At 44.6% G+C, this 16,916-nt stretch overlaps 1 protein-coding gene across 3 annotated transcripts in view; it reads left to right on the top strand.

Annotated features, from left to right (window-relative positions):
* The first annotated feature begins 311 nt into the window (after positions 1–311).
* LOC114616673 (ubiquitin carboxyl-terminal hydrolase 28) overlaps positions 312–16,916 on the top strand; it is a 41,454-nt gene continuing 24,849 nt past the window's right edge. For 2 of the 3 annotated variants that reach the window (XM_028762103.1, XM_028762104.1), the window contains exons 1-9: positions 312–386; positions 1,242–1,374; positions 2,497–2,602; positions 3,328–3,487; positions 9,372–9,458; positions 10,037–10,174; positions 11,234–11,307; positions 12,170–12,246; positions 16,287–16,435. In XM_028762103.1, coding sequence (XP_028617936.1) covers positions 318–386; positions 1,242–1,374; positions 2,497–2,602; positions 3,328–3,487; positions 9,372–9,458; positions 10,037–10,174; positions 11,234–11,307; positions 12,170–12,246; positions 16,287–16,435 — 993 coding nt within the window. In that variant the 5' untranslated portion in view covers positions 312–317. Of the gene's footprint in view, positions 387–1,241; positions 1,375–2,496; positions 2,603–3,327; positions 3,488–9,371; positions 9,459–10,036; positions 10,175–11,233; positions 11,308–12,166; positions 12,247–16,286; positions 16,436–16,916 lie in introns of all 3 variants that reach the window. The other variant, XM_028762101.1, reaches the window with a different exon arrangement.

Genomic DNA, 16,916 nt, shown 5'->3' with positions numbered 1-16,916 from the left:
TTCTGATGCACCGTTCCCAGAAAGGAAAGCCCAAGGCTCCTTAACGTACATTAAGGCTGACTGGTTTCAAGTGTCCTGGGTATTTGGAGTTTTCTGTTGAGTCATATATCTCTTGTAACTGCTCAAAGTATATGTGGAGACCGATGATAGACTTGACATTTTACAATGTGTCTGACCATCAGTAACTTGCTACATGCAGCTTGCCAGTGCTTTATAAAGTGAAAAGTGCAAATTTTGGGGACCTGTCTGTCCAGAAGGTACCCAGGAATGCTTTCTGACACGTATCTGATTTTGTTTCTCAAAAACAGAGCTGCCAGATGCTGTTAAATCAGCTGCGAGAAATCACAGGCATCCAGGATCCTTCCTTCCTTCATGAAGCGTTAAAGGTTAGTTTCCAGACCCAGCTTAGCTGACAGGCTCTGAAGCAGTTTGACATTACAGGTGTGTCAGTACCCACTATTTCTATAGCAGGTGAAAACAGGAGCAGGACCCCTCCCGCTCAGGTGGGCGGTCTCTTCAACATCGAAACTTTGAAGTAGATGGTGGGAACGTACAGTGGGGGGCAGCCTGTGGGAGCATCCATATGTGACCAACAGACAAAAAATGACTCCAGAAGGAAACTTGTCTGCTCTTAACATGTGAGATTCTTAAGCATTGTTGGTTATATTTTGAAAGAATACATTCTGAATGTTACCCAAGGAAATGGTAGCACACCTAGTTTCAAAATAGCCAGCAGGTATAGGCAGTATAGAGAAAACATGAGTCTATGATTGGGTAATGTCAGGGGCATTGTTGTGCCTTTTAGAATGTTTTCCTAGTAAGAAGTTCAAAACAGGTATGTCACCTTGTAAAATACAGTGACTGCTCATGACTTTACTGTCTAGGCTGAATGCACTTATCACCTGTGTTAGCTGCCAGTTCCCTTTAGTGACTCGATGTGTCCTAACTGTTCCGTCAAGTTAGGCTCCTGAAATGACTGAACTGTCCAGCAAGGCTGTGGCTTGCTTTTCATGTTGCAGCTCAGTCTCTTGCTGTCACCTGGCTTGATCCATCCCCAGGTGCACCAGTCTCCCTGCCTTCACGAGACTGCCTGCTCTCTGCCTGCTCCCTGCCTCAGAGCTATGATTAGGCTTGGTCTGTTCATTGTGTCACCATGGTAGTAAAAGAACAGCGCCAAAACTATCGCACACTATTAACTCTGCCATGCTTTACTTCAGAAAGTTTTTTTTTTTTCCTCTTAGGCCAGTAATGGTGACATCACACAGGCTGTCAGCCTTCTCACAGACCAAAGAGTAAAGGAGCCTGGTCACGACACAGCGGCTACAGAACCATCTGAAGTAGAAGGGAGTGCCACCAGCAAAGATCTCTTAGCAAGTAGGTGTCCTGCCCTAGTCTTCTCTGAACTAGCAGACGACAGCGACCGATTGCTCATTTATGTCATTGACCCTTTGACTGGTCACTGAGCCATCGCTGGGAGCCAGGCCTGGGTTCTTTTCATTCCTTCCCCTTACTTTACTTTGTAGCCCAGGCTGGCTTTAAATATATTTTCTTCGTGACTGGTTTTTGTAAGTCTGTACTAGGTCATAAGCCAACTTAATAAAGCTAGCCCTCCACTGATCAAAGAATACTATATGTACAGTTGACTATCCTGTGCTAGGATGTTTTACAAAGATATTTTTACAATAATAAAGGCAATTAGCTTACAGGTATGAAATGTATTTTTGACTTTGTGGGGTATTAATGTAATTTAGTGTGTGTGTGTGTGTGTGTGTGTGTGTGTGTGTGTGTGTGTGTTTGTAGATCAGAGGTTTTGTTTTAGGTGTCTTTGTCTATCTCATTTATTTTTAAAGTTCTGGTTATTTTTATGTATATAAGTGTTTTGCATGTGTGTATGTCAGTGCATTGGGTGCTGCCTAGTGCTCCTCAGAGGCCAAAAGAGGGTGTTGGACCCCTAAAGCTTGTGTTAGGGATGGTTGTGAGCCACTGTGTAGGTGTTGGACCCCTAAAAGCTTTAGTTAGGAATGGTTGTGAGCCACCGTGTAGGTGCTGTTAATTGCTGAGCTATCTCTCCAGCCACTCTACCTTACTTTCGTTTTGAGACAGGGCTACTCACTGAACCTGGGACTCACCAGTTGGCTAAGCAGCCAGGCCACCAAGTCCATTCTTCTCCCCCAGGACTGAGAATATAGGCATGTTACCCTCGTGCCTGTCTTTTTACATGGATGCTGGAACCTGAGCTCAGGTCTTTCTGCTTAAGCAGCCAGTTTTCTGTGCACTGGCCATCCCCAGCTCTGGTGCATTGTTAGTCACTCACTTGGGAACTGTCGGGATAAGATTGCAGCACAGCTATGTTATGTTGTTCATGTGACTCTGAGACAGTTACAAGGTGTGTACAGAGGAGCCACTGGTGAGAATTAGGGATACATGTGCTTGGAAATGTTTTACCTTCCTTCCTTCTTGAGCACAGGAACTAATGGAATTTCTGCTTCCTCACAGAAGTGATAGACCTCACTCACGACAACAAAGATGACCTTCAGGCAGCCATTGCCTTGAGTCTCCTGGAGTCTCCTAACATTCAGACTGACAACAGAGATCTTAATAGGTTGTTCCTTTAATTTATGATCTTCGTTCCTCGTGATTGCTTTGTTGCATTCTGGGAAAGCTACTCCTGGCTCTTTCTGCCCCTTTATTGCTCCAAGATAGTTTCTCTAAGGAACAGTCTTTGCTTATTCAGTTCCCTTCCCCACCTCCCTCTTCTTTTACTCCTTTTTCTATTTTTGGGGGTTAGGGGGTGTCTCATAATGGCCTGAAATCTGTGACCCTTTTCCCTCACCCTCTAGAGTGCTGGGATCCCAGGTGTGTGCCAACAGCTTGGCCCTTGGTTCACTCTGAAAAGTAAAGGACATGGAGGCTCTTAACCCAGTCTGTAGTCTTTGAGTAGAAGTTTACAAATTTTGTTCCCAGTTACTAAGGAAAACCAATAATGAGCCTATGTCTCTGGTAAGTGCAAGCCCTTCAGTAGGATATCATGGTTGAGTGTAAACCTTTAATGTGGTAGGAATGAATAGCCTGGAACCTCAACTCATTTTTACTGTGTCTTACTAGTAATAGTTTCTGATGGAAGGGCTTACGTTTGTATTTAAACCTCTCTTTTCACTTACTTAAAACTGCAGAGCTATTATGTAGACACTGATTGTCCAATGGATGGTTATCCTGGGAATTGAATCATCTGTTCAGATTTACCAACACGGTCTGTATAGTAAATCATTCTTTAACTTTTTTTTTTTTCTTCTTCTTCATTTGCTATGTGGTGTTGGTATGCTACAGAACGCATGAGGCTAACACTGCAGAAACTAAGCGCTCAAAGAGAAAACGCTGTGAAGTTTGGGGAGAAAACCACAATCCCAATAACTGGAGGAGAGTGGATGGTTGGCCGGTTGGGCTGAAAAATGTTGGCAACACATGTTGGTTCAGTGCTGTTATTCAGGTATGGTGTTTTAAGAGACAACCATTTTCTCCTGGATATAATTTCATAGTTTGCTAAAGTGAAACATGTGAAGTATAAGTTGAATCAAACTGTGTAAAACTGGGTAGGTAGTCTTTGTTGTAGCATTGTTGTGTTGTAGTTACTTTTGTGTGTTTGGACTGAGAATTGGTGATGTCTAAACTGCACAGTATTGAGATATAAATACCTTAAGTGTTCGGGGTCAGCAGTTAATGAATACCATTCAGGGTAGCCTGGAGTAGGGGCTTGGCAGATGGGCATCCTGGAAAGAGGACTGTAAAAATACTCGTTTTCATTATGGAGCCTAGACGGACCTCAAATTTGTGATCCGTTTGCCTGTACCTCCCAAGTGATAGGGTTTTAGGCATGTACCACCATGCTAGCTCTGCATGAATTAGATATGAATACACACACACATATAGTCATCTACTCCAAACACTCTGTCACTGAGCCGCAGTCCCAGTCCTGTGAAAACACTCTTGGGGAAGGAGGACTGTGAAATCCGTAGGACTCAAGGTCTAGAGGAGTGACCAGATAGCTCAGTGCCGTTTGACATGGGAGGAATACCTTGTGGCAGAAGTTGCCGATAAGGCTGTAGATGTGCTGAGTTCAAAGTACTTGTGTTTTACATCCTTGTGTGCAGGACTACATAGGAGTTAACTGAATGGATCCTTGTATACAACACTACATAGGAGTTAACTGAATGTACTTTTACGTCAGAAGAGAATACTTTCAGGTTCTTAGTAAAGCCAAGCAGGTGGATAGATTTTATTAAAGAGAAGTGGCTATTAAGTATTTCCTGGAGCCGGAGAGATGGCTCAGCAGTTACGACCAATTGTGATCTCTCTGTGGTACTAGTATCTCAAATGCTGGAGTCTACTGCAACTAAGCCTCTCCTGGGCTCTCTTCATGGTGCAAAGTCTCAGCTTTTTCCATGACCCCTTCAATTCAGGGGCTTCTACTGCTAACGCTGCATCCTCCTCAGTGGCCTCTGCTGTCCTCTCACATGCCAAGCCACTGTCCGAGACCCTTTCACGGTCCCAAGTCTGCCTGCCAGCTTGAGGTTCTACCTTGGCTGCCTCTGAAGCATTGCTTCTCTGTGCTTTCAGAGAAGCACTTCCCAGAAGATTCCACCTCAGTGATAGTGGTCTGCTCTTAATGACCACTAAATTTCACAGCTCCAGCCGACCAGCGTCAATTGTTCCAGCAAAGCAAAGGTTTCACTTTAGTCGTACTGATATCTTGTTAATCACGACTGATTCTTCAGCCCAGCTAGCCAGAACCACAGAATCTTCACACAGAAGCCTGGTAGAGTCTTTGCTTCCCTCTGAAAAGTCAGGAGCCAGGCCTCCATCATTTGCCCTGCTCACAACCTTCTTCCAAGCTCCTACAGAATAGTCCACTGAACTCTTAATACTCAGTGGCTTCTTTAGCCCAAAGTTCCAAAACCCTTCCACAGTCCTCCCTAAAACAGCATAGTCTGGTCTGCCACAGCAGTTCCCTACTCCTGGTACAGCTTATCTTAGGATGTCTGTTGTTACAACAAAACACATGACCAAAAAACAAGTTGTGGAGTGTCTTAGTTAGGGTTTCTATTGCTATGAAGAGACCACTCTCATAAAGGAAAACATTTAATTGGGGCTGGCTTACAGTTCAGAGGCTTAGTCTGTAATCATCATAGAGGAAAGCATGGTGACACGAAATTAGACATGGTACTGGAAAGGTAGCTGAGAGCTCTACATCTTGAACTGCAGGCAGCAGAGGGAGACTGCCACGCTGGGTGTGTGTGATCTCAGACCCAGCCTCCACAGTGATGCTTCCTCCAACAAGGCCACACCCACTCCAAAAAGTCGAGACCTGATAGTGCCTCTCCCTATAGGCAAGGATTCAAACACATGAGTCCATGGGAGCCATTTCTTTTCAAACCAACATAGGAAGGAAACGGTTTGGCTCACACTTTGATACCACTGTTCATTATTGATGCAAGTCAGGACAGGAACCTGGAGGCAGGAGCCGAGGCAGAGGCTGTGGAGGGGTGCTGCTTATTGGCTTGCTCTGCATGGCTTGTGGAGCCTGCTTTCTTACAGAACCTAGTCCACCAGCCCAGAGATGTTACCACCCACAATGGATTGGGCCTCCCCCATTGCTCACTAACAGCTGGATCTTACGGAGGGAGGAATTTCTCAGTTGAAGTTCCTTTCTCTTAGATTGATGTAGTTTGTGTGTCAAGTTGACATAGAATAGACTAGCTATCACACACTTAACAAAAACATTTCCTTCGCACCGTCAGCTTCATACGTTCCTCCCTCTCCCTGCCTACAGTGTGTCTGTTCTATGGTTCTATGACATCCACCTAGCCACTCAAGCCAAAAGACGTTGTTTACTGTATGCCTGGCTCTGATTAGACCATGGAAGCAGCAGTGACTAAGACAAAGCCCGTACTCTCCTGCAGTTTGGTTTAGAGAACCAGGCCGTGATAAATGCCACAAAGACATTGTGAAGGAAGATGTACTGGCTGGTTTTGTGTCAACTTGAAGCTAGAGTCACCAGAGAGGAAGGAGCCTCAGTTGAGGAAATGTTTCCATGAGATCCAGCTGTAAGGTAGTCTCCGAATTAGTCAGGAATGCGGGAGGGCCCAGTTTTTGTGAGTGGTGCCATCGCTGACCTAGAGGTTCTAGGTTCTGTAAGTAAGTAGGCTGATAAGCAGTGAGGAGCAAGCCAGTAAACAGCAATCCTCCATGGCCTCTGCAGCAGCTCCTCACTCCAGGTTGCTGCCTTCCTTGAGTTTCTGACCTACCTTCTTTTGTCCACCAACAGCGATGTGAATGTGTAGGCTGAATAAGCCCTTTCCTCCCTGGCTTGCTTTTCGGTCATGGTATTTCATCACAGCAATAGAGAACTCAGCTCGAGTGCTGCTGCTGTAGGTTGGCCGGGGGTAGCTTGGCTGGTCGAGGCTTTTAAGCAGAGGTGTGAAGGTGGCTGGGGTTTGGGTTATTATGTAGCTACATACAGAACATTCGTGAGTAAAGCATAAAAAGTAAGTAACCTGTGTGAGAGCAAGATGGCTAGGACTGGCTGGTGAAGAATGGAGAGAACTGACTCCTGCAGGCTTCCATACAAATGACCTGATGTGTGTGTGCTGCTTTCCCATCCATCCCCTTAGTAAACACATACTTAAAATTAAAAGTACAGCGAGTATAGGGGGAGCAAAGCCACGTGGGGTGACTCAGATCTGTAATCACCTTTAAGGCAAGAGCAGGAGGTGGCCGCAAGTCCCGCTGAGCTTTGTGGTGCATTCCATAGCAGCCACGATCTGAGAGACCTGGTCATAAACACTCTGTAGAAAGTAGGCCTGCCAGTGAGTTAGTCTCCGACTGCAGCTGTCTTAGGTGTGGGGAGACAGGCGCACCCTAGAGTCAGAATGCCCTCAGCCTTTACTGCTGTGAGAGATACTGAACAAGCTTATTATCTTTATGAACTGTTTTCATTTAGACTCTTTTTTTGAGAGGTTGGTAAAATGGCAGATAGATTTTTGGAATAGTTGTTGGAGGTTATAAGGAAACAGTAGGATACCAGATTCAAAACCTGAAAACGTATTGAGCGCTTTAGACTTTTGAATTCGGGACATGCATGGTGGTACACATCTGCAGTTTCTGCACTCAAGCTAAAAAGCAGGAGGACCAAAAGTCTGAAACCAGCCTTAACTACATAATGAACCATTAGAAATAAACCTACTCGCACACGACAGAATGCGGAGATGGTGAACTATGCTGCTCTTACCACTCAGATAAGAAGTGACCATTACAAGGCTAGAGAAATGGTCCAGCAGTTAAGTCCACTCACTGTATGATCATGAGCATCAAAGTCGGCACCCTTGTAACAGGCCAGACGTCTAGATGGCGATAACCTCTGCTTCCAGTGGATGGAGATAGATCGTTGGGCTCATTCCAGCTGAGCTTAGAAAGCCCCACTAGGTTCCAGGCGAGATCCTGACTCTGGGGAATAAGTAGAAAATGATGGAGGAGAACACCCAGCACTTTCTGGTCTCTGAGTGTACACGTTCAGCGCTGTCTTAAAGTGAATGTTATACAAAATCCCAGTGCACCAGCCTGTGGTGGCGCACACCTTTAGTCCCAGGACTCAGGAGGCAAAAGCGGGCAAAAAATCTCTGTGAGTTCAAGGCCAGCCTGGTCTACAGAGAAGCCCTGTCTTGAAAATATCATGGATGGATGGATGGATGGATGGATGGATGGATGGATGGACAGATAAGTCCAAGTACTACTGAGTCCCATCTGTCATCACCTTCTTTCCAACACAGACCTAATCATACATGTGTATAGCCTTAAATAGAATTACACTTTTGTGTAACCTTTATTTATTTATTCATTTATTTTTCATTGAGAGTCTTCCCATGCAGCCCAAAGCTAGGCCCAAAACTCACTGTATAGTCCAGGCTAGCTTTGAACATGAGGCAGTCCTTCTGATTTAGGGTCTTGGTGCTTATTATAGGCCTGAGCCAGTTCTGTGCCCAGCTCTGTCACACACGGTGTATTTCTGAGATTGCTCGTGTGGATGCACACATGCTTGTCAGTTAACTGTCCCACTGCAGAGGAGGGACGTGATGAATGCATTTTCAAACCAGTTTTTATAAAAGGTTTCTGTTTATTTGTGTCCATATATGCACACATACTATGTGCACACAGGTGCCGAAGGATGCAGAGAGACGGTGTTGGGTTCTCTGTAGCTGGAGTTACAGGCAGTTGGGAGACATCCTGTTCCAGGAACCAAACTTCTGCAGTATCACTTTGATGACACCTAATTCTGTTACTAAGTTTGTATCTATATGTATTAATCCAGCATTGTTCATTCCTCTTTCTAGGCATTGTTTCTTTTACTACCTAAAAGAATTGATGATTTTATTAATCTTTGTGCATAATCATTTTCTTATTTTTTTAAGATTTACTTACTTTATGTATATGAGCACACCATAGTTGTCTTCAGACACACCAGAAGAGGGCATTGAATCCCATTACAGATGGTTGTGAGCCACCATGTGTTTACTGGGAATTGAACTCAGGACCTCTGGAAGAGCAGTCAGTGCTCTTAACCTCTGAGCCATGTCTCCAGCCCATTCATTTTCTTATAATAGTAGAAGAATTGGTAGCATAACAGTATAGATACTTTAAAAACAAGATAATGATTAGAGATAGGATTTCACAGTGTAGTGACAGGCCTGGGTCTCCCTGGATCCCAGTGTCCCTGAAGTCACTGTACTCCTTTTGCTTCAGCTGAGTACTGCGGTTACTCCAAGCTACCACGCCTGGCTTTGAAATACTACACCTATAATTAAACATGCCTGTAATCCTAGCAGTCAGGTGTCTGAGGCAGGAGGATCAGGAATTTGAGGCCAGCCTTGGCTACGTAGGGAGTACAAGGCCAGCCTAAATTATCTAATAAGACCCTGTTAGGTAATTTAGAAAACAAAACTGCAATTGTTTTTGTTGAGGTTCAGGAACTGCCACACAAACCATATGGACAGTAAGAGGCAAGGGTGAAGGCAGTTCGACATTTTGGCTGATGTTTAAGCTGATTGGTCCTAAGTGAGGTAAGAGGAATGGTGGACTGTGGTGCACAGGGGAGCTTCAGAGCACTGAGATAGCAGCATCAGTAATACAGCCACAGTGCTATGGCCTTTTAGGAGAAGTTTTCAGTGTCAGCTACGGATACTTCCTTCTGGGTAGCGGAGAGAGCCTGTACTCACCTTTTCAGCAATATGGAGACTGAATACAAAATGGCCACAGTTATATTAAAAGGAGCAGGCCTCAACAGTTTTGAAAGTAGTTGAGAATGAATTTCTTTCTTTTAGTCTCTCTTTCAGTTGCCTGAATTTCGAAGACTTGTTCTCAGTTATAGCCTGCCACAGAACATCCTTGAAAATTGTCGAAGTCACACTGTAAGTTGGCACTGATACAGAGTTTCTGTGTTGCTGGGCTGAGTGTGGGAACTGTGATAATCCTTGGTTAAGTCATTCTCCCTCCTTGGGATAAGAAGTAAGAGCTTACAAAGATACAGTTAAGTAAAATAAAATTAGGAAACAGTCCCAAGAAAGTGCAGTGAGGCATTGTTTTATTTAACCTTAGTGCTGCACTGTTGGCGACACTCAGAAGCTGTTCTCCAGGGGCTGTCTCTCTTCTGCCATGTGCTGCTGAGGTCAGGGGATGCAGAGCAGATAGCTGAGGCCGAGCCAGGCCCTTCTTGGACTGCATCCATCTTGCCCTTGCATGGCACCATGCTGCAGTACATCCTCTTATGTGGGCGGCCAGCTGCAAGAAACTCCAAAACATTCCTTAGCATGTTCCCTGACTGCTTCACACCTCCCCTGTGCTCTAGGGTCACACCTGCTGTCCTCATCTGGTCCCTCTGTCAGTCTCACTGGTCTAGACCTTGGTAAATGTGAATTAGTGATTGTTGATAACTTTTTCTTTGTTCCTCCAAACTTTGCAAATAAGATCTTGGCTGTGTTTTCTCTAGGAAAAAAGAAATATCATGTTTATGCAAGAGCTTCAGTATTTATTTGCTTTGTTGTTGGGATCAAATCGAAAATTTGTAGATCCTTCTGCAGCTCTGGATCTACTGAAAGGGGCCTTCAGATCATCCGAGGAGCAACAGGTACTTTTATTCCCTTGTCGTATTTCAAAGGCCAGTGTCTGAGTCACCCTTTGCTAGTGTGGTACTACTGTTTGAATTGTTACTGTGTGACGAGCTCTGAACAGAGCTAGGCAAGATGACTGACTTCATCTGCCCTTTATTGCTGTCCGAAGGTGTAGTTAGAGAGCAGGTGTGTCTGTGCACGAGTGAGAGGTGCATGGGTGCTGGCACTAAAGGAGGCAGAAGCGGGAGGAAGAGCATCGAAGCAGAGGAGGATGGCTTTCTCGACTCAATCCCAACGGAGGCTTTTGAAGCAGTAGCAAATTCGAAAAGTAATCCAGTGAGCTATACCGAGGGATAATTGAGAAGAGTCAGTCCTGCGTCTGATGGTCCAGCTTTTGATTTGGTTTGTGTTTTGAGGCAGGTCTCAGTATTGAACCCAGGTGATCATTGAATGTCAGGTCCTCCAGCCTCAGCCTCCTGAGTCTGGTCACTCTGGGATAGAAACCCTCTTTTCCAACCCATCAAACTCGAATCAAGCAGCTTTTCTCTTCCAGTCATGGAATCTTCCCCTTCCATTCTCCACCTGCTGTTGACTCAGAGCTGCTGCTGTCGCACCAGCTGCGTCCTCTACAGTGTGAAGTCCACTCTGTCATGGCCACATAGCTAACCAGCATTCTCAGAAGAGCTTGTAGAATTGCCTTTCTCTGTCACATCTCACAGTACTCAGGGGACTCCAGTCTGTTCTTTTTAAGATGCCTTTTTAAAAATGCCTAATTGGAGATGATGTTTGTTTTCTTCTTTTGCTTTGTTTGTTTTGTTTTGGTCACATATAGATGTGGCCAGCCCTGAAGAGTTCCACTTCCTTCCTGGCCTAGCTTAGTCACATCACACCAATGCTCTGCTGTTTGTCTCTGGTCACTGGGCTCCCTGTTCCTATGTCTTTTTTGCAAGTTTGCCCCCTAAAAGGGAGATTATGTCACAGAAGTAGAATATTTATCTGAGGGCTTAAAGGCAGACCTTTGTTTCCCTGAGTACAGTATTGCATCTAACTTACTGCAATTTATGCCTCTCTTATAGCAAGATGTGAGTGAATTCACGCACAAGCTCCTGGATTGGCTGGAGGATGCGTTCCAGCTAGCTGTTAATGTTAAGTGAGTGTTGAGGGTTTGTCTGCACATCCTTCTAACCCCCAGTGGCTGCTGAAAACAGTTGGTGGGCGAAGTCACTCTTCTAAAGTAGAGATTACCAGTGTTTGCCAAACTTCTTGGTGGCCACTGAACCCTGCTTTGGCTTTCTCTCTAGAGATCTAGACTGTCCCCTTAACTTTCGTTTCTCTGAACCTGAACTAAGTGCTTGGTTGTAAGATGTAATTAAAAGTGGGTAGATGAATCCTAAATGTGGACATGGGGTATGGTATGGAAGCATTATATTTAATGTCACTCACCTGTGACATCTTCATTCACAGAGCATGTAGGTCAGTCACCCCACCCAGCCATAGACACAGGTGGAAGTCAGGGCCGTGAGGACCTGTATCATCTGTGTGTGGCTGCCAAGAACTCACTCTTCTAAATAATTTTAAGTCTGGAGTTGGAGAATAAAATACCATGAAATAGTTTTGCAACTGGGAACTTGCACACTTAACTACAGTGTAAGGTCAGCTTTAGGAAAAGAACATTTCCATGCTGCTTATTGTGCCACTAAGAAGATTTGTAAGCATTTACTTGTAAAACTCTGGGGGGAGTCCATTCTTCACTACTGTGCTGTTCTCTACCCTGTATATACATGTAATCAGACATAGCTGTATATATAGCAAATGTATATACACATATATTTGTCACCAAGTGTGACCCAAGGTCAGGCTTCACACATTGCATCACCAGCACAGTGCCAGGCATCTTCTTGTCAGTTTCCGAGCTGGGCTGCATCTTTGCTTCCTTAGATAGATACTAAGGTACCGTGAGCATGTATTTGATTCAACTGACAAGAACTGTCTTCTCTCTTTTAAAATAGCAGCAGTCTCAGGAATAAATCTGAAAATCCCATGGTGCAGCTATTCTACGGTACTTTCCTGACTGAAGGGGTCCGAGAAGGTAAAGGTCTTTGTCCTGTGTGTTTGTTGTCAGCTATGACTGGTTTTCATTACTGCATCCTTGCAGGGAAACAGGATAGACTTGAAAGTCCAACAAACTGAATGCTCTCTGGCTTTTCTCTGTGTAACTATGGGCACATAGTCTGAATCCTCAGTCTCTAGATCTGTACAGTGGACACAGTCTTTGTCCTAGAATTGTCATGTTAAATTGTACAATGTCTGTGTTGATGGCAGTGCTACTTAATTTTCTATATTGCTTTTCCTGATGGACCATCTAATCTCAGGTTCTATAGAATCAAACTGCCAGAAATGCTTGTCTACTCTCTGAATATTTAAACAGTTTAGTGTCAGGGTTTTGACTGTGTGTAAATAGAGTAGTATGGAAACTTCTGTGGATTCAGCAGCTTGTGAACCCATGGCCAGTTCTTCCCTATATCAGCCTCACTCCCATGAGATTGTAGCCACGCACCACCACTGGACCTTGTGTTTTAGACTTACTGTATGTATTTATTGTTGGTACTAGGACTAGAACTCTGGGTGCATTCTTAAACTGGTACACCAACAGCCACAGGGGTGTGTGTGTGTGTGTGTGTGTGTGTGTGTGTGTGTGTGTTAGATACAGCCCAGTACCATGTGTAGTAGCTACTGCTCTGTTGCTGTGATAAGATATCATGACTATGGAGAAGTGTTTTAGCTTCTGGGTCTAGAGGGTTAGAATCCATAGTGGTGAGAACAAAATGGCATTTGGCAGCTGGCAGGAAACTGACTGAGAGGTCACATCTTTAATTGTAAGCATGAAGCAGCCAGAGCAAATGGGAAGCAGGGCAAAGCTGTGAACTCTCACAGTCCACCTCCCAAAGACATAGCTACCTCAGCTAACAAGGCTACCTCATGGACAAAAAAGGTTCAGATATGAGACCCTGAGAAACACGTCTCATTTAAACTGCAGTATCTTACTCCCTGGCCTCCGTAGGCTCATGGCCATAGTGTAGTGTAAACTATTTAATCTAACTTCCAAAATTGTCTGTAGTCTTTCACAGTCTTCTATTTAAAAGTCTAAAGTCTCTTCTGAGACTTAAGGCAGTCTCTTAATTGTAGCCCCTTGTACAATCAAAAGGCAGTTTACATATTCTGAACATATAATGGCACAGAATATATACATTCTCATACCAAAAGGGAGGAGTGGGGGCGTAGTGAGGAAATATTGGATCAGTATAAAACCAAAATCTACCAGGACAAAGCCCACATCTTGTAGCTCAGTGTCTGCTGTCTGGGACTTCAGTTTTAAAGGGCTTAAAGTCTCTTTAAGTCAGCACCACATGGACAACAGACATTGCCAACTTTGGCTGCCAGCTTGGGCTGGATCCTTGCTTTCTTGAGTCACGTTAGCAAAGGCTTTTACTCTTGTTGCTTTCTAGGAGTTCTCTGTTGCAAGTTGGAAGTTTGCTGTGTGTGGTCTTGCCCTGAGGAAACCCTTCATCTGTTCTGACACAGAACAGCCTATCCTTAAAGTTCTGAACCTCCTAACAGTTACAGCCCTTCCTCCCACATGTGTTTTACCCATAACATTAAACTTCCTGGTATTCTTTTCTCTCCAAACCGTACATTTTGTCCTTTTTTCTGCCCCATGTCTTTTTCATGGTAGACCTATGGAAGCATCGACAATAATAACCATGCCGTAAACTCAACATGATGCAGTCTTGAAATTTTCTCTGCCAAAGAAATCAGTCCTGTTTTAAAGTTTGCCTCAGGCAAGTTCATAGTGTAAAGGCAGAAGGTGGCCCAGACTCTTTCCAGACTATCACAGGACTGGCCTGGTGCTGTTCATCTTGGCTGCCAGGCTTCTGCACTCTCCTTGCTCTCGGCAGCTTGGCTCCTATTAGAACACTCCTTTAAGCTCTGCCTAAGTCAACACTTTAGTTCCAAGGTCTTCCACATTCCTCCAGAAAGTCAGCAAGGTCAGGTTCTTGATCGCTTCAGGCCATCCAGAGAGTAATTCTCTGTACGAGCTTCTGCATTAGGTACTTTTCTGTTGGGTAAAACACCATGACCAAAAGCAAATTATCAAGTGTAATTTTAGCTGCTATTCCAGAGGGCGTGATGGTGGGGAGTCATGGCAGGCATGGCGCCAGGAGCAGGAAGCTGAGAGAGGAGAGACCAAACTGAAAGTCGAGTGAGGCTGTGAATTCCTCAGGCAGCCTCGGGTGACATCCTTCTCTACTGAGGCCATACCGCCTAAGCCTACAAACTGGGCATGAGGTTTTCCCATGCCTGAGCCTGTTAGAGACTTTCCTCATAAATCACCACACACAATTTCTTCAAAGAATGAGCATTTTTAAATGTCAAATATCAGCTGGGCAGTGGTGGTGCACGCCTTTAATCCCAGCACTTGGGAGGCAGAGGCAGGCGGATTTCTGAGTTCGAGGCCAGCCTGGTCTACAGTGAGTTCCAGGGCAGCCAGGGCTACACAGAAAAACCCTGTCTCGAAAAAAACCAAAAAAAAAAAAAAAAGTCAAGTATCTATTTAAATTCTCAATTTATACATACAATTTTAAAACATCCTTTTCTTATTTAGGGTTACTATTGCTGTGATGATAAAGTACCATGACCAAAACCAAGTTAGAGAGGAAAGGATGTATTTGGCTTATACTTCCACATCACAATCCATCATTGAAGAAAATCAGGGCAGGGCTAGTGAATGGAAAAAAAAAAGAATTAAAAAGGAAAGGACATGGTTGTTCATTGTAGATATGTGGGAGAGCATAGCCAGAGGCAGGGACATCTGGATGAGTCCAGAGTAGTTGTGACCCTGAGCCATGTAGGGAGAGGGGGGAAGGAGAAGGGAACCAGGTAGCCAAAACAGTTGGGTCATATAGGAAAGGGCAGCCCAGCCCCTGGGTTGGAGAAGTTCATGGTAGCGGGCAGGGTATGCCTGCAGGAGAACCTGCCAGCCAGGTCCACGCTGGTATGTGAAATACACCTCTGCCGTCCATCCCGGTTTAACAGCTGGAGGCAGGAATGGATGGAAGCAGACCAGGGAGGGGTGCTGCTTACTACTGATCTGCTCCCATGGCTTGCTCAGCCTGCTTTCTTATAGAACCCAGGACCACCAGCCTAAGGATGGCACTGTCCACAATGGGCTGGGCTCTTCCATATCAATCACTAATTAAGAGAAATCTCTACAGCCAGATCCTATGGATGCAAATTCTCAGTTAAGGTTCCCTCTTTTCAGATAACTCTAGCTTGTGTCAAGTTGCCATGAAACTAGCCAGCATAGTCCCATTTTACATTTTGTGAGACTGCCCACCCCCAAGAGATGGAGAAGATGGAAGATCCCCAAGCTGACTTCCTCCTTGTGCCTGCGTGGGTTAGTAAGCCCCACACACAAAGGAGCTAGGGCTAACCTAGAACACTTAGCCTCAGAGTTTGTTTTAATCAGTATTGAAATCCCTTCCCGTGGAGAAAGCAACCCAGGACTGCCCATATTGAGTCAGAAGTGTCCCTCAGCCTCCAAGCGTGGTTCATGTATGACTGGGCTTCACTTCTACCCTTTCTTTTCCCTTGAAATATTTTGAGTTATTGATTTTTTTTTTTTTTTTTGAGACAGTGTCTTGCTGTGTAGTTTAGGATGGCCTTGAATTCTCAATAGTCAGCCTTTCAAGGACCAGGACTACAGGTGTTGAGCATGGTGTCCATATTGAAATACGTGTTTTTGAAGAATGTAATTTGTTTGTAATAACCCCCTAAGTCTGGCATTCACCGACTGTGCCCTAGCATGCATAGTTAACCATGACTCAGGCCTCCGTTGCTCTGGTGCATCTTCTGTAGTTGTATTCCAGTGCAGCCAGGACTCTGGTGATGGGTTTGACGAGAAGGCAAGTGCCTTGGGTTTGCTACATGTAGCGTGCTCATGCCTTCCACCAGTGTATTTTTCACCAGTTCTCAGAAACTACTGAATCCTAAAAGGCGGTGTCTCAGTGGAGCCAGAGAACTAGACTTTAAATGGTGGTAGTGAAACTGAACAATCCTCTCTTTGCCTAGGAAAGCCCTTTTGTAACAACGAGACCTTCGGCCAGTACCCTCTTCAGGTAAACGGTTACCACAACTTAGACGAGTGTTTGGAAGGGGCCATGGTGGAAGGTGACATCGCACTGCTTCCTTCTGATCGTTCAGTGAAGTATGGACAAGAGGTAAGCTGTATATTGCCAGTGACAAAGCCAATTAAGTAGGACTGAACTTGTAGGCAAACAAGTTCACATGTTAGGTCACCACACGCTGAGCAGAACGTGGATCTGTCTCCCATCTCTAACCAGTTGATGTGAATCATGAGTCTTTACACTCTGAAGTTCCTGCTAAAGCTGAGTTACGTGTGTAAAGGTTTATGCTGCTTCTGATGCTTTCAGTATGATCAAGTTTCTCCCTTTCTGTTGACGCCTACCTGTGCCTGAGTAGGGAGAATGCACTGTCTCCATATTTCGGAGAGTAAAAGTGAATAACTCTTATGGTATGCCATTTAGAATATTTTCCTGTTACAATATTTATTCTCAGTTTGTAATTTCGGCCTTTGCTTTTACATTTTAAAATGTAATTTTCATTTATGTGGGATTCTTAGGTTTGATGGGTTGGAAAGAATATATTAATGTGAGGGTAATTAATACATCAACATTCCAG

Source organism: Grammomys surdaster, unplaced genomic scaffold, assembly GCF_004785775.1.
Source record: "Grammomys surdaster isolate TR1022 unplaced genomic scaffold, NIH_TR_1.0 332949, whole genome shotgun sequence".
NCBI lineage: Eukaryota > Metazoa > Chordata > Mammalia > Rodentia > Muridae > Grammomys > Grammomys surdaster.
Note: the sequence above shows the minus strand (reverse complement) of the source record. Positions and strands in the feature narration are given on the sequence as shown.